At 41.9% G+C, this 21,408-nt stretch overlaps 4 protein-coding genes and 1 long non-coding RNA gene across 11 annotated transcripts in view; 3 read left to right on the top strand and 2 right to left on the bottom strand.

Moving 5' to 3' along the window:
* The first annotated feature begins 219 nt into the window (after positions 1–219).
* LOC113203770 (protein saal1) lies at positions 220–2,940 on the top strand. 3 transcript variants are annotated; one of them, XM_052268887.1, is made up of 8 exons: positions 220–240; positions 1,059–1,244; positions 1,321–1,476; positions 1,552–1,864; positions 1,947–2,039; positions 2,108–2,275; positions 2,355–2,576; positions 2,659–2,940. In XM_052268887.1, the coding sequence occupies exons 1-8, from the start codon at positions 235–237 to the stop codon at positions 2,895–2,897; spliced, it is 1,383 nt and encodes a 460-aa protein (XP_052124847.1). In that variant the 5' UTR covers positions 220–234; the 3' UTR covers positions 2,898–2,940. The 3 variants fall into 3 exon arrangements, with proteins under 3 accessions (XP_052124847.1, XP_052124848.1, XP_052124849.1); XM_052268888.1 differs by lacking the exon at positions 220–240 and adding an exon at positions 593–825; XM_052268889.1 differs by lacking the exon at positions 220–240 and adding an exon at positions 918–935.
* On the bottom strand, positions 2,014–3,043 carry LOC127749688 (uncharacterized). The gene is made up of 2 exons (XR_008011293.1): positions 2,972–3,043; positions 2,014–2,888 (listed from the first exon to the last, which is right to left on the bottom strand). It is a non-coding gene; the product is annotated as an uncharacterized LOC127749688 (long non-coding RNA).
* Positions 3,044–3,169: 126 nt separating this feature from the next.
* Positions 3,170–4,471, top strand: LOC113203776 (uncharacterized). The gene is made up of 4 exons (XM_026418640.2): positions 3,170–3,399; positions 3,783–3,935; positions 4,014–4,106; positions 4,183–4,471. The coding sequence occupies exons 1-4, from the start codon at positions 3,333–3,335 to the stop codon at positions 4,410–4,412; spliced, it is 543 nt and encodes a 180-aa protein (XP_026274425.1). The 5' UTR covers positions 3,170–3,332; the 3' UTR covers positions 4,413–4,471.
* LOC113203741 (zinc finger protein ubi-d4) lies at positions 4,455–16,474 on the bottom strand. 3 transcript variants are annotated; one of them, XM_026418584.2, is made up of 10 exons: positions 16,329–16,474; positions 15,913–16,022; positions 15,550–15,830; positions 15,291–15,455; positions 15,121–15,199; positions 11,473–11,868; positions 9,490–9,620; positions 5,269–5,410; positions 5,075–5,187; positions 4,455–4,999 (listed from the first exon to the last, which is right to left on the bottom strand). In XM_026418584.2, the coding sequence occupies exons 1-10, from the start codon at positions 16,382–16,384 to the stop codon at positions 4,871–4,873; spliced, it is 1,602 nt and encodes a 533-aa protein (XP_026274369.1). In that variant the 5' UTR covers positions 16,385–16,474; the 3' UTR covers positions 4,455–4,870. The 3 variants fall into 3 exon arrangements, with proteins under 3 accessions (XP_026274369.1, XP_026274377.1, XP_052124846.1); XM_026418592.2 differs by lacking the exon at positions 11,473–11,868; XM_052268886.1 differs by lacking the exons at positions 4,455–4,999; positions 5,075–5,187; positions 5,269–5,410 and adding an exon at positions 7,306–7,738.
* A 58-nt stretch (positions 16,475–16,532) lies between these two features.
* LOC113203726 (regulator of G-protein signaling loco) overlaps positions 16,533–21,408 on the top strand; it is a 15,197-nt gene continuing 10,321 nt past the window's right edge. For 2 of the 3 annotated variants that reach the window (XM_026418554.2, XM_026418562.2), the window contains exons 1-3: positions 16,535–18,037; positions 18,459–19,271; positions 19,349–19,801. In XM_026418554.2, coding sequence (XP_026274339.1) covers positions 17,384–18,037; positions 18,459–19,271; positions 19,349–19,801 — 1,920 coding nt within the window. In that variant the 5' untranslated portion in view covers positions 16,535–17,383. Of the gene's footprint in view, positions 18,038–18,458; positions 19,272–19,348; positions 19,802–21,408 lie in introns of all 3 variants that reach the window. The other variant, XM_026418571.2, reaches the window with a different exon arrangement.

The raw sequence follows: 21,408 nt of genomic DNA on the forward strand, positions 1-21,408 counted from the left end.
AAAATTTAATTTTCTCATGGTTTAGCGTTGATGCAGAAGTTTTCGGGTCCAAATGTGATCGTGAACGCTTTATCAACAAACCAAACCATAACCCCATCGTGGGCCCGCTAAGACAGCAAAAAGCATATTCCTAGAAAAATAGGGATTTTTCTTGAAACTTGTGGAGTCAGAAGAGTCAACTAATAAGTTTTGCTTGGGCATTTATAATTATTTCACTTCAACATAGACAGAAACATGCCAGTAAGTTGAAAAATAGTAGCTCTCCTGTCGCGACCCCGCGTCGTCTGCTGTTGTCTTTACCGCACTCTTCCCCTCCGCTGCCCCTGTCCTTACCGCACCCTTCCCCTCCACCACCCTCCAGCCTACCCCCACCCATGGATACTGCCGAGCATCGTCGAAAGCAACGGACTCAGATAGCCAGTTTTAAAAAGTTATTTACATTAAATTTATCGATGACAATTGCACTTTAAGCTGCGAGTGCCCCAGCATTCATCTTCTCTGAACTAGGAAATCCCGGTGGCATTGAAATCCAAGCAACCAATTTTCATGTAATCGTTCCGTTATTGCGGCCTGTAAAACCCCGCTGAGACCCTTTCCTATCCCTCTCAACTCTAGATCTCCTGGTCTGGTCTGCTCACCCTGCTCATTGTCTGCTATTGTTTATTACGTGATAGATGACTCTACGGGTCCGATTCCAGATTTTCTGTCGCACTTAAAATGGCTCGAAGTCAAACTGATTTCTGTTGAAATAAGCTGTGTTAATTTTGGAGTTGAGACAATTCCTTTTGTTAAAAAGAATCAATCATATGTTTAAATTTTTTTAAGGTATGAAAAATTTACGTTTTACCGCACTTGCGAGAGCTGTCATACATAGTAATGTTATTTAAAAAAAATACATGACATTGTTTTTGCTCTGTATATAAAGAACAAGAAAGGTTAAGAACGCATAGTGCATTAAACTTTTTTTAAAAAACAAAACTGTTATTAATTGTTGTTATGTAATATGAAAAATTTGTTCGCCCCACGCGCATTACATTTGTTTATTTACATCCCCGCAGCTCCGTGAAATTTTGTCAATATTCATCAAAATGGATATTGGAATGGTCCCTGATGAGGTTGATGCAAGGACTAGCAACGTTGAGGCTGCAAACCTTCCTGACTTTGACAAACTGAAAGGAGATGCCATCGGGAGCACTTTATACAGTGAAAGTGCTTTACTTAAAACATTGATGACCTTATCGAAGGTATGACATTTCTCTTACTTTTTCTGTTTTGTTGCATTCATTTTGTGGATGATCCATGCAACTGTTCTAATTTCAGGAAACTGGTGATAATTGGTCAGAGCAGATGGAGGAGCAGCTTTGCTCTCTGTGGGACATGACATTTGAAGAAGATGTGATAACCCTTCTCATGCAACATGATTTTGTTCATCTTGCCTGCCATGTTATTCAAGTTACGTCGGAACCCAGACTCATTGTTCGTATATTAAAGCAATGGTTGAATTTTATTATTTTTGGTAACTTGTTCACCATTAATCAGATTTTGTTTTAGGAGATACTTGTTGGGGTATTAGGAAACATGACAGCTCTGAAGAGCGCTCGTCAGAGTTTGTCTCAATCAAGCACAGCAGAGCAGTTGCTTTCATTGCTTTCATCTTCTGACACACCTACCTTACTACAGCTTGTTCGCCTTCTGAATTCTTGTGTGTGGCATGTCAATAGAATTTCCCACTCATCTGACGGACAGGATGAAGATGAGCACTCAGAATCACAGTCTGAAGTTGATGTGTGGGTTGAACTCCTGAAAAACTCTGCAATGTCTCTTAATGAGAACTTATCTTTCATTCTGAGGAGCTCCACAAATGGTATATCCTCCTTCAACCTTTTCCAACTTTTATAAAATTGTTCTTTTATCAATGTTTTCAAGTTTGGAATTTGTTTCTATAGAAGAGCTTTTGCAATCAACATTGGAACTTCTTAACAACCTGTGTTGCATCACATCAAAAAATCAATATTTCAGCGCATTTCTTTCTACCTCAGGTACTGATTATTTTTATTTTATATATAATAATATTTCTTGGATTTCTAATTATGTTTCCCTGCTAAAGTTATGTTGCAGGGTTTGAATGAGGCTCTTCATCAGTTACTCAATGTTGGTAGCAGTCTTAGTGACACAAACAACATAGTATGGGAGGATAAAATTGAAAAAGCAGCTCAACACTGGTCCCAAACTTTGAGTACTTTCACATTACATGAGACAGGCATTGTTCTCCTGAGTAAGTGTCTTGTCTTGTCATTTCCCACTTTTTAACTTTTAAAGCTGAATATATAAGTACAAGTGTGTTTACCCAACAGACGACCAAAGACAAATCATCATGAGAAGCTTGTGCTGCATTCTTGACCCTCTCTGCTCACAAGAAAACATGTTCCCATTGAACTCTGTTAAATTAGAAGTCTTGGATTCCCTTGTTGATATTCTCGAGTGTCTTAAAAATAAACGCAGTTACTGTCCACCTGCCATCCTTCCAAGACTGCTGACCATACTTTCTCTTATATCACCTGTTAAAGAATATGATGGTAATGGTGAATCATTTTTAATTAAATTTTATCCCTTCATATATAGTTTATTGTTATAACAGTAATTTTTCTTTCCCTACAGGAGAAACTGAATGGAGGGGAATGGAGAATGAAGAAGATTCAAAAAAACATTCAGAAATACTAAGAAGACTGCATAATTATTGTTCATCTGTGTTAAGTGAAATTGAAACACCACAGTTTTTGGAGGGTTTTGGAGATGATTCATTTTCTAAGGCTAAAAAATTGTTATCCAACTTACTGAAATGTTCAGATAGTAATGTAGGTAGAATTGTAGATATAATTAAAAGGCATCTGAAATAACAATTGGTTAAATAAATCAACTTAAATAAAAATATTTTCTCCAGCCCATGTGCTATTGTATGTATAAAAATTACCATCACTCATTCCTTACACATCAAGATCTAATGACTTATTCTCATTGTATGTTGTTGGTGGGGTCAGGTCAGGGTCTAAAGTTCACCAGCCATTTAATTCAAAGGGTCCACCCATAAACTAGATGAGATAGTGAGCAGGAACCAAAGTCCAGAAATAAGAAAATATTTTGATTTACTTGCTGGTAGCACTTAAAGTCTTAGATACCAAAATTTAAGCTAGTCAAGAATTTTCTCCCAGTCCTGGAAGTAATTTATGGGTAGCCCCTTGTTTATTATCAGAAGTGTTGACGACCATGGTGACCAGATTAAACAGTTTGATGTGCGCAGCTGAACAAAGTATCCAGCACATAAGTCTGTCAAGATGCTGAAAACAATACTTGCAACTTTAATTCTGTTCATCGCAATACATTCTCAAGATTATGTATCAGGTTTGAGTTTTAGAATTATTGTAGTAATTTCTTGAACTATCATTTAATATGCAACTATTTATATTTTTTCAAAATTTTACGTAAGTTAGTTCAGTTTGAGAGGGTGCCGTATTTGCTTGACAGCCTTCTCTCTAAGTTTGAGTTAAGGACTGAAAATAGATGCTGAATAAAAGCAATATTTGAAGTATCCTAACAGATAACAATTTTCCCTAAATTTGAATTGCTTTACGTAACCGTTCATCTGTTCAAATCGGGTTCAAACGCTTGTATTTGTGGCCCTGAGCTCAATGAGACGCTGATGATATTGCACAACCTGAAACTGAAATAATTTGTATATGGAAGTTTTGCTCTCAAAACACTGGCCATTTTTCAACATTCCACAGGATCGCATCCACTAGTGATGCAGGGCATTGCAAAGGAAGTGGAAAAAATTGAATCGTTTGCTCAAAAGGCTGCAAATCATTGTCAGTGTGTTGAATACAATTGTGGTTGTTGTGCACATATTGTTGAAAAGGAAATCAGACTTGACAGCACAAGTAGGTTACATTACATCTTACATTTGAGAATTTTCAAATAAAAACTGTGCACATTGTATGGTTAAATTTCTTTTTCAGTCTGTACAAATGCAACATACCTGAAACGGGATTATGGTTTTTCATTAACCGTGACATTCAATAAATTCACTGTGTTTAATGAAACCATGTCATGTGAGTACCTCTCACTGTGCATGTATGTTTTCAAATTCCTCCCCTGAAATCTTATGGTTGTTGACTTGTTTTACAGTGCGAAATCCTCCTCCTATTTGTATGGGGGCACCTTTTGTGAAAGAGTTAGCAGAGATCTGTGTTCGTATTTATGACATAAAAGCATCCTCTGCTCATCTCCATGCATGTGTTGAAATGGAAGCACAAATGAAGCACATTCATATTGCAAAATACGAACTTGGTTGCTTTGACATGAAAGGGCAAAACCTTAAAGTTGCTTTGGAGCAGTTAGAGAATGAAATTTTGTGATTCAAGAATTGGATTTTAAAGGGTAAAATGATAATAAATAAATGTTGTAATAAATGAAACATATATTATACACAATTAAAAACTGAGAAGCTGCCTAAAAAATGACAATATTACTAGATCAAAATTTCAAATACAAATACATTATAAAATGATCACAACGCCAGTTCCCATCGTGAATACTGATGATCAAATACACAGAAACATAAGAGACATGTTAAAAGACAATGAAGAGTACAAGTAGAGTTCAGTCGATTCCGATTCCGTTAAAAAATGTTTAATTCTCACGGAGATGGGTAATCATATGAAAAAGTACTCTTATATGCAGAGCATTATTAAAACAGTATTGGAGATGATTAAATGAGATATAATGTTAGCCAGATGATGCCTATCCTTTGTACAGTAATAAATCAAAATTGCTTAAGTAATTTCCAATAATAATTTTTTTGATGGGTATCTCACTACTTGTTATGGAATTCAGCCAAGCACAACCTACAACTCCAAGAGCCCTCGGGCGGAGATGTAAGTGGCGGTGAAAGACAGTACATATGGTAACCGCGATCACAGTCATCACAAAACAGCAATTGATCCTGTAGATAGAATTAAGTGATAAGCAAAGATAATCCCTACGATAAAATCTTAATTGATAATAAAAAAATACTTACATCATTATCGGAATTACCACAAATAGAGCAGCATTTACATTCAATGCATTGCCACCTGTACTTTCGGTAGGAAATAATCATGTTGGCAGTAAACTGCAAGCACGATGGGTGCCCTGAAAATTTTCGGTTCATATTTTAGAATTGAGCATTTTAATTTCCAAATTTGCTATGGTTGATAAAAGTAAATACCATACCTGAGCGTCCACAATCAGCACATGATACAAGCACTTCAGGAGCTCCAGATTTCTTGTTTTCACTTGCATCACCCAGACAGAAATCACAGTAGGGTGATGGGTTTGCTTTGGGCCGACGGTCTTCTGGTGCCAGCCCTCCCAGCTGTTTTTGTTTTTGTTTTTAAAAGATTGAGAAAAAAAAACAGTCAGTTACTATTATTTGAAATTCATATTCTCATATACTCTAGGAAAAATTCAAACCAAACCAAATCTAGTCAAAACTGAAATTTTGTTCAATGTGGAGCCCACTACAAATCAAGACTGTAAAGTGATAATGACAACTAAAAACAAGTCAACAGAGTATTAAGTACAATATAGAAGAGATTAAGCTAGTAGCAGAACCTTTCCATTCCTCTACCAGTACTTGTTTATATCTAGCACACTATTATCCATGCATTGTGGGAGAAAGAGAAGCAAATTATAAGTGAATCAATCAATTCGTGCAATGCTACATATTCTAATGTTTTCTAAAATAATACAGAACGAAAATCTTAAGAAACTGAAATGTTATTTGCACAGTAAGAAATAAAGAGTGCAAACAAGAAAGCATTGGTCAGTACGCACCAAAGAGACAAAAGAAAAACAGAGCACACAGAGTGGAAAAATGGTGAGCAGCTATGATTGATTTAAAGTATCCATCACCATCATGCGTGAAGAATGTATCTCGTGAGACTGCTCTTCTCCATTTCCCATCCTCTTATAATTATTTACCAATTACTTTTAAAACAAAATGAGTTGTGCTATGGGAGTCTTGGGTGTTGGTGTTGGAAAAAAGTAATTGAACAAAATCAGTTTCCACCAAAAAAGCTTCAATGAAAATGTCAATTGTGACAAAAGCAATATTCATCAATATGCAACTGATGAAGGGCCATATAGCTGCAAGACTTCAATACAAGAGATGCTACGTCCCTTTTTCATAAAGTTTCTTTGATCACAGACCAGAAAATGAAAGGTTACAGTAGTTAAGAAGGTTTCCATTTAATTAGAGTAACAGACTCTAGTTTAACCTAGTTTTGACATCTCATGGAGTGTTTTAAGTAGGTGTAAATGTCTCATGTACAGATGGCAAAGTGACCCAACATTTAACCCAACACAGACAATACAAAGGAAGTCACAACTGTCACCCACAATTGTGTCAGCTTCATCTTTACTGGTATTAAAGTAGAGGGCTCCACATTTTCAAATTTAAGCAACTTAACTGTCTTACAGCAGGAAAAAAAAAGTATGTTAGATATATAAAGAACAAACCACTGCACAAACAGATGTTTTGATAAAAATGTTGCTTCCTAGAGTTAAATTTGAGTGCTACTAATGAAACATGTCTATAACAACTTTTAGATACAAAGTAATAACAATTAATAATAGCAAAGAAGGCAAACAAAAGATTAAGGAACCAGGCAAGCAGTTAGAAAGTAATAAGAGAACAACAATATGATACTTTGTAAAAATAGTTGTGTTAAGAAAAGATCTTTGTTTGCCGCCAATGCTTAAATAAAACAGGGGCGAGTGTACTGTAGTGGCCTTTTTAATTTCCATAAGAAAGGCAGTCGTAAATTTTAAGAGCATGAGGAATTCCTCCATATAAGACATTTAACATCAGAGTCCACTTTCTATGAAAAACATCTTTCATAAGTTAGATGGGAAGGTGCCAAACAGTACCCTGTACCCTAAACATAAGTTGGGCCCATGCAAAACAGAAAAGTTAGACTTGGCATGAGGAATTAAAGTCAAAGAATTCTGAAACATGAGCAAAAGCAAAACTTCAATAAGAAAATATCTTCACTGTTTTCCATGGGACCACCAAACACTTGTGATCACAATCAACAGCAAGGCCTACTCACAAACTGCAGATCAAGCTGCCAGCCCACTCCAGAAGCCCACTAGGCTACCTCGATCAGCAGAACATTGCTAAGCCTCTTTGGTTGACATCGAGTTCTTCTTTGGCATTGCAGTTCAGTGCTATCACTTGTCAAATGTTGCTCTTATCAGACTTCTGAGTTGTCTCACTAATAACATTTACTTTAGAAACATTTAAAATTGATTAACAAATATTACATATTTTATCATTAAATACATAAGAGTTATAAGTAGAATAAATAATGACAGGATTAAGATTGATCAAACAGTAATCACATGTAAAAATAATATAAATACAGAAAAATATATTTACGATAACAAAATTGAAAGCGTTGGTTCAAAGTCCTGAAGTATCACTTTCTTAGTGTAAAAAAACACTTAACACAGTGTACATATAGTACAAAAAATGTCACAGCGCTTATAAGGAACTAACAAAGTCTTGGTGCCTCTACCAATCATATTGTTTTATGGAAATAAACCAGAAACCACATACTTCTTTTTTCACAGATTAAAATAGACTAGTAAACTACTATCAAAACTGACGGCCGAGTCGGGGTCATCTTCGTGCTGAGAACTGCACAAACAAAAGGTATCCAACATTACTGAACTGCTGCATCATGAAAATGGAGCTACATTTGACTATACGAAGCTCTCAGGGAAAAGAAATTATCAGATGCATAATGCTCGTCTCAAATGTGGCACCAGATGCAAAATGAAACCCTTAGATAGATATTTATTTACATATCATGTGTTGCATGATACTGTAATCAGCAAATACAAGAGCAATTCAAGAAAATTTAGCAATTTCATTTGAAGTGTTTGTGACATTTCCGCTGCATGCGCACATGAAACCATATAGAGTGCAGTTTCTTAAAATTTCCCATACATTGCATAACAGGTACATAAACCATACACAAGTATGCGGCCCAGACCATTTTCCCTTAACATTATGTACAATCATCCGCTTTAAGTAGCACAATATACAAGATATTTGAATCGATTAATCTCATTAACTGCCAAGGGAGCCACTTGCAAAAATTCTTACTACAAAGTTAGACAAAAGAAACACAGAAGGAAACTTAAAACCTTCAATACCAGACCAACATTTAGAACTGTCTACAAACAAAGAGTTGTAGAGAGAGAACAACAAAGAGGAAGGCAAAGCTTCAAATATGTAAAGAAAAATTTTAAAAATTTGGCGGAGATGACATAAAATAGAGGACCAGATGTCAAAAGGGTTGTAAAAAAGTATCACAGTTTTTGTGACAAGTTAGTCAAACAAGCATAAATAGGCACCACTCATAAGATCACAAATCCTTCTTAATTAAGTTTTACTTTCAGTAAGGTTTATGCACCTTTCCATTAACAAAACAATGCTGTTTAACCTAAATCATGATGCATCCTAACAATCACACTTCAAATTTGCCACACCACAAGTGATCTAATGTGTCTGCAAGAGTCAAAGGAAACATGAGGGAAAAACATGTAAAACATGTAATGATTAGCACTTTCCTTACAGAAAAAAAAAATGTGGAGACCCATCTTTTCTACCATGACACATTGTGATCTAGGTGAAAGTTGTGTAAATTGAACTGAGAAGCAGCTGGTGAAAACTGAGAAGCAGCTAAAAAAGTAACAGAAGATGTCACCTACATAAAAGCTGCAACCCCATTTATAACCCATAAAATACAAGGAATAATTGCAATTAAGCATATGTTAGATCTTTACAGCACACAACAAATGTTTCTGTTTCATGCACTTTTAGTTAAGTAACTTGTAGTTGGTTTGTTAATGTCTCAGGTAGGAATTGATCTGCAGTAATTGGAGTATTATTTAAACATACACACAAAAGAAGGGAAGACTAGTCAAGTCAGAAATAGTTGACTGGCAGTGAATGGAAAAATGTTGTCATTTTTTCAGTTACAAGGAGGCAAAAGGAACACAGAAATAAAGCCCTAAGATTTCAAAATATTCCCCCCCCCCTCCCCGCCTATGGTCTAGACCCATCAAATATTTTGATTGAAATTGACACATTTGAAAGGGATCAAAGCAAAGCAACTGATAGAATGTGCATTAGGGAGGCTGGTGAATGTGAAAATAGCTAATAACCTCTTTGATTCAGGTATTCAATATTGGGGCACACATACAACAAAAATAAAGAAGAAGAGCAAAGCCAACACTACAACAGATAGAATCAGTTCCCATTTTAGAGGCAAAGAGGTAAAGATGGCCACTCATGTACAAAGAAATGTGGGTGCTTGGTTTGGTTTGACAATAACCACATAACAGTCATGCATATGGTGATCATGCAAATTTGACACGTACCTCGTTTCCCATCTTCCTCTCTACATTGGGATCAGTCTCCTCTCCAGCTGGTGTAGTGGGCCTGGAGTGACCAGCTGATGAAGGTGTTGATTTAATTCCAGGTGCACCTTTAGCCTTTTTTGGGCTACCCTCTGTTTTAAACAACAAATAAAACACATCTGTTAATGTACAGTTAGCAACAAAGAAAGCAGTCACTTAGACCCAAAAATATGAAAGCATTAAAGTATGAATAAAAACAAACTGCCTTCAATTGCACTAAATGACTTTCACTTCAAAACATTGAAATAATAGACATCCTTAATAAAGGCTAGAGCAAAATCTAGGTCCTTAATAAATGAAGATATGAAAAAAGCCATCTCAAGTATCAGCTGGCCGTATGTTATCATGTTGACTGCAGAATGTCACACAATGTATGACACTTTAAGGTACAAAAGTTAGAGAGTTCACAAATACTATGTTTAATGTGTCAAGTCGCTTGTCCCTATTGCAAAGCACGCAACTCCACGGAGCCTCCGTCAAAGCACGCACAGCGGTCCGGCGCTGGCGAAACCACGCAAAGTTCCTGGGCGCTGGCGAAACCACGTATCGATGTTTTTCAAAAAATCTGAGATAACTATATATTCTGGAAGAGGGAAACGTCCTCTTTCCAACGATGTAGGTCTCAAAAATCACCCCAAAAATCGAGTTGCGTGGTTTCGCCAGCACCGGACCGCTGTGCGTGCTTTGACGGAGGCTCCGCGGAGTTGCGTGGTTTCGCCAGCGCCGGAGCGCCGTGCGTGCTTTGCAATAGGGACAAGCGAAGTGATAAAACACAGCTATTGACTTTCCCTCAACATATTTCAAGTTCACACATGTACATGAGATGCCCATGGTTTCAGCTAAATTCATGGTTCTCACTAATTTTTGTTCTATATTTTTTCATGGCAAGGGTCAGATTTTGTACACTGAGGTGTGTTGTAAAAGGTATGTACAACAATCAGGTACTTGTATGACAGTCCTTCGTCCACGAACCTCACTAAGTTTGAAGCAGTCAGTTACTGCTAATAAAATCAAATTGCAAACAAATGTCACTTAAAACTTTACAGGCATTTTAAAAAGATAGTTGCAACGAAACATCTTATACTGTAGACATATTAAATCTATGCATTTTTTTGTTTTGTTTTTGTTTTTGACTGTGTATAAGATGAATAAGTTTCCACTTCATGTGTATGCAATTTCAAGCTTATTGTTTGCAATCCGCTTACAAAAGAAAAAGCAGAATTGTTTTATCAGTTGTGGTAATACAGTGAGAGTGAGAACAAAACATCATACTCCACTGAAGCAAAAAGAGGTGAAACAGCTGTGAAACACTGTTAATAATTAACTTTGATATCAAACCAATGAGATCAAAATTAGTACTAGGTTTTCCTTTTAGTCATACATGACTTGACTCCAGACTTAAATTAAATCATGAAGCTACTGTTCCTGGTAGTGCTAATATTCTCTACAGAGGCAACCTGAAATATTCAGGAAAAAAAGCCCGAAAAGTGTTCATTTTTATAATGGTTGGAGACTACAAAACTGATAAGCTAACTTACACACGTCTCAAATTAAATAATAAGCATGCAGAAGAAGTAATTAATTAAATTAAGTAGTAGAGACACCAAAGCAAGCTGAACGGAAACTACCTTGAACCATTGCTGCGAGCTTATTAAACCCACAATTATGCCAAGTTTAGCTATTTTATGAATCCCAGTTCATTTTTAAGTCATAAACCAACACATCTAGTACATACATACAAGCTTCACAACCAACCAAAGAAAAAGAAAAAAAAACTAGTCAGCCAATAACATAAATTTACAAAATCCTAAGGAAAACAAAAGAAAACAAAAGAGTAACAAGAGTAAAGAAACTGTAAATTGATGATAGTAATATAATGAAAATAAATATGGTAATTATTTTTTTTAAATGAGAAGAAAATGTGGATCAAGCTAAAGAGCATACCAGGGGATTTTAGGAAGGAGAGATACGAGTCCTGGAATTTGTTCCAGGCGGCGCTCCCTGGTCCGTCCGCAGCATGGCCTTTCTGTGGATCCCCGTTGCTGGCAGAGCCCGGCGTGGTCGGAGGCTGAAGTGGCGAATCACCTCCAGGGCCTCCAGGGCCTCCAGGGCCTGCAGGGCCTCCAGGGCCGCCAGGCCCCCCTCCAGGGCCTTGGCTTACACTAGCGGCACTTGAGGGGGACCCTGACATAGGACCCGGTGTGCCCGAGCCCATGGTTGAGCCCATGGCCGAGCCTGACCCAGCGGGACTAGCCTCTTCCTCATCGTGATCTTTGTTCTTGTGCGAATGGGTGAAGTGGTAAGTTAGTCCCGGCCGCGTCTTGTACCTGGCCCCGCAAACTACGGGAGACACAAACTTGGTTCACTCAAAGGATCAAGAGAGAGAGAGAGAGAGAGAGAGAGAGAGAGAGAGAGAAAGGCAGACAGAGACATGTTTGAAGGTTTGGGAATGGGAAAGAGAGTTTGAGGCCGAAAGTTGAAGGGGGTATGACAAAAAGAGACAATCACATATTTCCCAAAGGTTAACAAGTTACATGCAATAGGGAGTATTGCCCCTAATTGATACTGTAACATGTGTAAAGGCACATCATAATTTTTGGGCAAAATAGTACGCAAGGTACTTGAAAATTTTAAAATGAAAGGTTTATGATATTTTTGTGACCTAGTCTGTACACAAAAGGTCATTGATCATTTCATCCTTATAAGGAAAGGAAAAAGAGACAACTTCAGTGAAAGCCAAAACAACCTCTAAAAACATCTTAAAAACGAGAAACCTCAGCAACGTTACATCAAAAATTTCATTTGAATTTACACATATCTAAATCATTGAAGATGATTTTTTTTAGATATGTGATGGATGTACACAGACTTTGACTAAACAGCAAAATGCAAAGTCGTGTTCCCATGATATTTATCCAGTAAAAACATGCTTCCTAGGGGTTTAATTAACCTTAGACTTGCTTGCAATATAAATAGATACAAAAAACAATAGAACAAACCATTCCCTTACTTTACATGCTTTAGCAACCTACTCCCATAGCACTTCCTTTGCATTCACAATTTTTCAAGCATAACACCAGATTTAGCTCCATCAGGATGTGACAGTTCCTTACAGACTAAAGTTGCCTTTAACATCAAGTTCATATAGTAAAAGACCAATGAAACAGGCAACAGAAGCAATAATTCTAAAAATAAATTGTCTCAAGACACCAATAATACAATTTACTTTTTTCATGCACACAAGCAAATAGAAATATAAAAAATTGGAGTGCAATAGCATTTCTTAAAATGTTTGGGATATTATGAATGTCAAACTTTTTATTCCAGTTAGAATTTTAAATAATTAACGGCTGCAAGAAGCCGGTAATAACACACACAGTCCATCCACAGATTGGACAACCTAACCACTAGGAAATGTCCATTTAAGTTAATGCAGCGGGTTACTTCATGACTTTAGGGCAGATATCATTTGACAACCAGCCTAAATACAAGCTGGAGCAAAAGTAGTCTGTCCTGATGTGTAGTTCTCAATTGAATTCACACACTTCCGTAGGTCAAAGACAAGTGTACAATTTAAATTCTCTTGAAAGTTAGAATTAAAAAGTAAAGAAAACATCCTTGATTTAAAATGGATAGAGGAAAGTTATTCAGAACTTATGATAGTGGCAAAACTAATTCACAAAGAGGGGCTTTGCCATGTAGCTAAGCATGACCACAATACAACAACACTACAGTATGTAGTAGATAGATATCATTACCCAGTACAACTTCTTATATCCAAGACATCTGATCGTATTAAATCTCAAGATTAATTGAATATTGTAAAGATAGTTTTTGTAGGTACATATCAAGTTGATGTGTAAGTAATGAAAAGAAATACTTTCCACATGCAAATTTTGATGACTGCTTAACTGCCTAGCATGTAACATATGGGTAGATAGAATAGCTTGACTTAGATAAAAAGCAATATGAACCAGAAATGTTACAAATTGTCCATCTAATACAAAGTCTAACCAGATCACATGCTTTCCTGAATACAACCATGAGAAACGGCTGCCCTTCCTCATGGTAAAAGGAACCAAGACACCAGATTACAGCCATCTATCTACTAATGACACATGCATTTTAGAAGAATGACAGATTATGAATGATTGCAGTCTGATAAGGCATGGAATCTCTTAAAAGTACTTCATTAGGTCCCAATGTTTTTCTTCTGTTTAGTTATATTAAATTTAAAAGAGCAAAGATGGAAAGAGAAATAGCTGAACAATCTTTATAACAATGACAGAGCCAATCTTATAAAGTTGTTAATGATTACCAATTGCAATTGTGTCATTTTCATTCAATAGTAGGCCAAAATAAAGCAGGTGAGCAGGGCTCTGGAAGATTAAAAATCTAAACTCATAACATGCACAAAATTAATTACATGCACAGTTTCTTCAAGTTTAAGAAAAAAAACTTTAAATAACAATCCACAAAGTTACATCCTTTCACTTTACTAAATCACATTCCTGTTGCTTGGATGCTCAGTGCACCAGAATGATTTAACGAATTGTTTGCCAATAATAGCCATAACTGAAAATCATTTGACAGTTATAGCAGAAAAACTAAGGGCCGTCATTCAATAAACAGAGAAACAATAATTTGTTTGTTATCAATTTCTGACATTTTAAACAGAACTTTGCAATAACTGTTGATGCAAATTCAAACAAACACATCAGTATATCCACAAACCAGCAGTAATCTGTGACCAAACCAACACCATCATCTTAGACCCCAAAATCCACCACCACTACGTTAAAAAGCAAAACACAACAAGCAATTTCAGTTTTAATGCCAAGTAATAGTGCAAAAAGGAAAAGTATCATGGCATATGAAATTTTAAATGTTCTCTTCTGATCTAGGTAAATATCATTTAAATGAATCAGTTGATCAGTTGCTAGGGAGTGCCAGAAGTGACATTCACAAAGAACTAGAGGGGATGCTACTTGATTCAAAGTTGAAATAACATCAATAGCAACAGAAATAAATACTCAGGGTTTATTTAGTTTTTGTTTTTCTCAAATTATTTGAAAACTTGTTGAATTAGGGCTTGGGGATCAGATAATGTAAGAGATACAAACTAACTTTCTTAGATTGCATTGATAATTGAAAATGGAGAACTACTAGCTATTAAATTCAGGGTCACTATTCCATTCAAGGGGCAATCCATGACAAAATCTTCCTTTGTACTTGACAGAGGCAGTGTTGTTGCTGCAGTTTTATCTTACATATCACATTGTTAAATACACCATATGCGCTCTTGGTATTAAGAGGAGAAGTAAAGAAATCAAGTCCTCCACCAGGACCAAAATCTCAGCAAAAATGAATGCAAATATGCTTTGAAAGTTAGTAGAGAAGTTCCAAGTGATTACTATACAGGACAATATTGTATTAGTTGTGAAATGGTTTTAATTTTAAGACAATCCTGGTCCCGATTTCTTCTATAAATGCAAAGAGCATACATGGTCTGTTTAACCATGACATCCCTAGGGCAGTTAAGATTCAGCACTATAATATTCTCCCCTAAATATGAAAGTAAAGGCAACTTACTATCACAGCCGAAAGGCTTCTCAGGGTCCGATGGATCCGGATACACAGTTGGTGTTTTCTTCCTACCTCGACCAACTGGCTGCTCAGCAGAAAAGAACAAAGATAGGGACACACTTAGACATAGAACGTAGATGTAATAATAAGTTTTACTGGTAAAATAAAAAAATTACCTTGGCTTTTTTGTTGTGAGGTGAATCTGTTGTAGATCCTCTGGCAGGTTTAGAATTTCTTTTCTTTTTTTTCCTGTAGGACTCTTCATAATCATAATCGGAATCAGGATCAGGTTCATCAAATCCATCCATGTCGTAGATATCATCTTCATTGATGTACCATTCCTGAAAGATTAATTAAGAATGCAATTAGGATAAGAAGATAATAAATATCAGTATTACTTCAATATTTGAAAGTTTAAATTAGACTCATGCTCACCTTTGGATCTTCTTTGATACTGTCTTTGCTTGCCTCATCATTCACAGAAACTGCAGCAGGATTTTCTACCGTGCTAATGGTGTGGAAATGCTCTCCTGCCTCATCTCCAGCCTCCTTAGCAGGCATAACTGTACCACGACGTGGTTGAAGAAAATGTGAAAGGTATTGCCTTCGCTTTTTCCTCCAGCGCTTGGATGGATAGGTGTAGATTTGACCTTGCAAGAATCCAGGAAGACGATGTCGGGATGTCATGAATAGATTGGAATGGTTTTGTGCCACGCCTGGAAATATTAAGTTTAAAATTATACATAACAGAAACGCTACAAACCAACAAGTGGTTGAGAAAAAGGTGGAGGCAATCACCTGTTTGAGAATCCAAGAACGGCATTCGCAGTCTTCTTTCGATGCATAACCGGGTGTTGTAGTTGACGGAGCTCTCCACTGTCTCTCTGTACTGGGAGTCATTGAGAAAGCTGGAAGTACAATTAATTATGATCAGAGTTAAAATAGAAATTGAGCTCTACGTCTGTCTTTCACAACAGGGGGCGGAGGTAGCGACGCGAAAATGGTCAAAAGTGAATTTCACGGACAATTCAGCGATTGAGAAGAAAGCGACACAATCCGGTCATGTTTGGGATGCAGAAGCTAGATGCTGAATTTTCAAGTAAGATACTAGCGTCTACTATGCTCAAAAACTTAAGGACCCCGGTAACAAGCAGGTGCACAATCGCACAAACTTAAGTTAAATGCTTTTAAAAAACTGATCTAGAACGCAATACCTTTCAATTTTCTCTAATAAAGAAGAGCTAGACGATTCCGTAGCACACGACGCCATGATGGAGGCTTTCTCGCCTGTCCGGCTCAGTGTTTTGTTTGGTGGGAGAAAAAAAATACTAGACAACTGACCAACCTAACCATCTTCTTGCAAACATGTAAACATGTACATTCTGTCTATTTCTATGATTTTTTTCTTCTTCTTTATTTAAAAATCATCTGCATTTTAAAAAAAGAGCAAGAATGTTTCCTATGTATATTATATGCAGTTTGCAAGAAAGTGTCTCTTCGGTTTCCAGCAGTTTGCAGTGCTTGCCTTCAAATTATGCCAAATCGCCAAATCCACGCCCAAAATCAAACTGATTAGAACACAAAGCAGACAATTTATCTGTTCCATTTTCGGAGGTTACTCCGAGAACATGTTCTCTCGTCTAGCTAAGCTTGAAAATCTAAAAGAAATTAAGTCGTTTTCCATGGAATGTATTGTTGCTAGCTTCTTGTAGGGCACTGGGGAACAGTGGAAGTGGAGGGGGTAGGGCCAGTAACCGCTGGAAATACGCAATGTTGTTGTTGCTGGAGTAGCATAGCATCTGGCTGGAGAAAATATTCCACATTCCAATCCATTGCCCCTCATCAGTGTGAAATATTTCCGTCATGGAGATTCTCGCGATGCCTAGAAAGTTTTTACTGGTGTTGCAAACAGTCGTGGCAATGGCAAGTTCACCGTGAATCAAGACTGAACAAACTCAACAGGTCGGAAAGTGCGTTACTCGATGTGATCAACGCTCTGAAGATGAACATTTTAGAAGATTTGAGTACATTACAGTATAAAAATTATGGAATTTGACACCTTTTTGAAATGGTGGAAGTGCTTTCTTGTGAAAACCGTTGGAATGCCTTGGGATGTAATTAGGCTGAGTGCAGATCCTATGGCCTGGATCCAGTGCATTGGAAAACATCTTGCTATGTAGCTTTTCTGAAAGTGTTTCAAATACTGCTTGGTGGTTGCCCTTATCATGGTATCTTGAAAAAGTTACACAGCATCCCCTAGTCGAGAATCATGCATCCAATCAGAAGACGGAAAAAAAGACCCAACTATGGAGTGAGGACAGTGGAGGTTAGACGGGGAAAGAATGGTTTTGGATTCACTATATCAGGTCAGCAACCATGCATTTTAAGCTGTATTGTTGCTGGTAGTCCAGCAGAAACAGCTGGATTAAGGGCTGGAGACTACCTTGTTGCTGTTGATGGAAGAAGCGTCAGTAAGATGCCTCATGATGATGTTGTTAGATTGATTGGATGCTCATCAGGAGTACTAAAACTTCAAATAGCAGAAAATTATTATTCTGATAGCTCAGATGATGATGTTATACCTGTGAGACCTAAACCAAAATATATGCACAAACCTCGGAGTAGTGGACATCAGCAGCAGCATCAGCAACCCCGTCAAGGAACAGGACCAAATCAACAGAATCGTATTGCAAAAGTTGTACATGATCTGAGAACAGGCGCAATGTTTGAGGAGAGCCTTGTACAACCTTCTGTGTGTGTCATCACGGACTGGAGTCCCCCGCTCATTGCTCCAACACCTCCTCCTAGGGCCTACCAACAACTCCCTTCTGAAGCTGAAGATATGGAAGTACAGCAATTTGTCATTGGGTACTTAGGAACTATAGAAATCCCTAAACAGCTACAGCCAGGATCTAAATTACAGGTGAGATACTATTCAGATGTTTCTTCTATGTTTCTGCCTCATTGAAATGCCCAGTAATGTTGGTAGCTCACTTCTCATGGTCAACTTTCTTTCATGCGGAGACTTAAATGCTGGAGCTATACCCATATGTTGGACAGCGATTCACATGTAACAGAATTTATTTGAACATTGTGGTGCTGTTCCCCCTAAATAAAAGAGCAATTAAAAGAAAATTGTGGCTCAAAATATTTTAGAAAGCAATGACAAAATTAAATGTTAAGTTTAGTTTGAGGATGGGGTAAAAGTCACTGGCGGGTACAGAGAGCTAACAGTTCCCTTTCTTTTCCATCTCCATTTCCTCTGGCTGGTCTTTGATCGTGCCAAAGTGTAATATAGCACGGCTACATGTGCACACATATGACGTGTTTTGTTGTTGTTTCAGATTGTGTGCGCGTGCGTGCGGAAGCTGCGGGCTGAGAAGCGTTCTCCTACCCCCGTGGTGCTCCGCGTCCTGGCGACATCCGTCCGGTTGGTGGACGCGCGCGCCACCCCCGGGGCCCCCGGGGCCTCCCTGGCCGAGTATCCCGCGGCCCGCGTCCTGTACTGCGGGGGCGGGGGTGGCAGCAGTCCGGACGGAGACCGGCGGCACTTTGGGCTGGTCACGTCCACGCCCCCCGTGGCCGAGGCGGACGAGGCCGGGGCCCTGGGAGGCGCCCCCGAGCAGCAGCAGCAACAGTCGTCGAGTGCGTGCCACGTGTTCGCCGTGGACCCCAAGCAGGCCCCACACGAGGAGCACGCCTCCAGGGCCGCCACGCTGAGCATCGACTGCGGGGCAGCCGGGGCGGAGTGTTACGCCTTTCCACGGACATCGGAGCCCGTCCTGCGCGCTGTGCAGAGGTTGTACGCCGACCGGGAGGAGGCCCGTGGCCTGGGCCCGGGGGCGGCGCAGCTGGCGCAGCCCGGGGAGCTGTCCGCTTCCCCGCACCCGAGCCACGCCGGCTCGGCCAACTCGAGCAACAGCGACTCCGGCATAGGGTTCCGGGACGACAGCGGGCACCAGTCGGACCGCAACGACCCGCTGGGGATCCTGATGGTGGACCTGGAGCACCGCAGGCTCCACGTCCAGGGACAGGCCGGTCAGGCCGCCCTGCTCTTCCCCCTCCCCGCCATCCCCCTCGGGGTGCACCACCCGCTCCCCGAGCCCGTGCCGGACCGGCGCCTCGCCGTGAGGGCCATGCCCGACCCTCATGTCCAGGTGAGTCCACCAGGCCGGAGCACTCGGCGGCGCCCAGTTCGCCAGAGCTGTGGCTGTCATGGCTTTCCCTGTTTCAGGACAACGTCTGCTGCCCCCTTGACGGCGTCAACAAGACGGACAGCGCCAAGCGCGCTGGTCGCAGCGTCCGCGAGCGGGCGGCCGCCGCGCGCTGCTTCGCCAGTCTCGACAGCGTGGCGGGCGTGGCCCACTCGGCCGACGACCTGAGCGAGCTGCTCTCCTACAAGCTGAGCCCCAAGGTTTTCGGCGTGGCGCGCCAGGGCTCTCGCCAGGGCCCGTCGTCCACGACCGCCACGCACAGCCTCGAGGACCTGACCCTCGCGGACCCGCTGGACCTGGACCCGCCGCATGGCCATCTGCACGGCCTGCACGGCCACGCGCCGCAGTGGGGCCACATGGGCCATGGGCTGGGCCACATGGGCCACGGGCCGCTCACCGGCAGCCTGCAGGAGCTGCGCTCCTTCGTGCTCAGCAGCTACGAGGACCCCCACTCCATGGCGGCGCCCCTCGCGGTGAGTACTGGTGCAGGGTGCTCTATGCTGCCCCCTCAGGACCGCTTCCTGCCGGGCGAACAACGAGACTCAGTCAGTGTTTAAGTATTTCGGGGGGCGCGTGCGGGACCCCGCGGGCCGGAAGAGGGGCGCTACGTGAGGGAGGCGCGGGGCGGGCGAGCCTCCTCCCCAGCGGTCCGCGGGGGAGCGGAAGTCGAAGACAGGCGGCCCGGCCCTCCCGGGCAAGTGGGCTCGGCACGTGACTACACTTGCGCTCGCCTCCTTGGCGAGTGAATGAATGCAGGCTGCCTGGGGCGTGGCGGGGCGTGGCGGCGGCGCTATGTGTCCTGTGTGTGAGGCGCCCGGCCCGGCCGCGCCCGCGCCTCCCGACAGCGCGAGCGTGACTCAGGCTCGGCGTGGCGCGGCGGTGCGTCGCACCGATGCCAATGGGATGGTCTGGATGGGATTGGCTCGAGTGTTTGGACCTCCTCGGGTCATCTGACATCAGTCTCGTCCAGTCTTCCGCCCAGGACGCACGCGTGCATGGCGCGCCGCCCGCCCCGGCGTGCTTGAGCAGCGTGTTCCTCGGAGGCGGCGCACTGTGTGCTGTGCCAGACCGTTACGAGGCCAAGGTCACGCGGTACCTTGTGCCGCCAAGGCCCCGTCGCGAGGGTCCTCCTGGCCCTGGCCGCGGCGCTCCCGCAGTCGCCAGTCGTCATCGTGGTCGCGCCGCGAGTCGTCGCCGTGCCTTCCTGGCGCCCGTCGCGCTCAAGCAGTGCGCCGGGGCGTTCCTGTGCGTGCGAGTGAGCGAACGCGTGTGACTCAGCCGCCCCCACCTCCTCCGCACGCCGTCCATCGCGGCCGCCAGAGCAGCACTTGTTCTGACGAGGAGCTCTGTCGCCGGCCGTCTGCCGCGGCCTCGACCCGGACGGATGAGCGCGGGCGCGGGGAAGGCAGCACCGCGTCGCTCTCGGGGCGTCTCACCGAAGCAACCCCCGCAGCTCCCGACGGCCCTGCTTGCGCGGCCCTCCCGCTCCGTCCCCGGCCGACAGTCTGCCCGATTCAAGTCGCGGGTCTGCGTGGCCGTGGGGGCGGGGCCGCGGGGGACTGGCGGCGCGGCGGCCGCCGGCGGGTCCCGGGGAGGCCCGGCGGCACCACCCGCGGCCGCGGCCCCGTCCCGCCCCGTGCAGTGGACGTTCACGGTGGCGGTCGGGGCTCCGGCCTGGGCCTGGGCGCTCCGGCCGGCCTGGATGCGGCTCCGTTTCGACCGCCTGCACTACCGCAGCCTGCCCGTCCGCCTCAAGGGCGCCGGCAGTAGCCAGTTGCGTAGCGTAAGTACGGCTTATACATGTCCTCGCACGCGGACGTCTAGCTTCTTCACACTCAACACTGGATTTCGCAGCCGCAGCCCCCCTCCTGCTTGCTGATTCAGGCTTCACGTACTGCCCCGCTTCACTTACTATCTCTTGTCCCGCCTGGCTCATGGCACTCCCTCCCCCCTCTCCCTTTTGCCTGTGGGAACACGCGCCTCACTCGCCTCGTCGCCTTCCTGAATGGTGCACACGGGGACCGTCCATCCCGGTCCGCTCCGAGGGAAGTCCCCCTGGCTGTGAGCCAGCCTCTCCTCC

The sequence above is a fragment of the Frankliniella occidentalis genome, unplaced genomic scaffold (assembly GCF_000697945.3).
Source record: "Frankliniella occidentalis isolate FOCC.00 unplaced genomic scaffold, Focc_3.1 Scaffold78, whole genome shotgun sequence".
Classification (NCBI taxonomy): domain Eukaryota; kingdom Metazoa; phylum Arthropoda; class Insecta; order Thysanoptera; family Thripidae; genus Frankliniella; species Frankliniella occidentalis.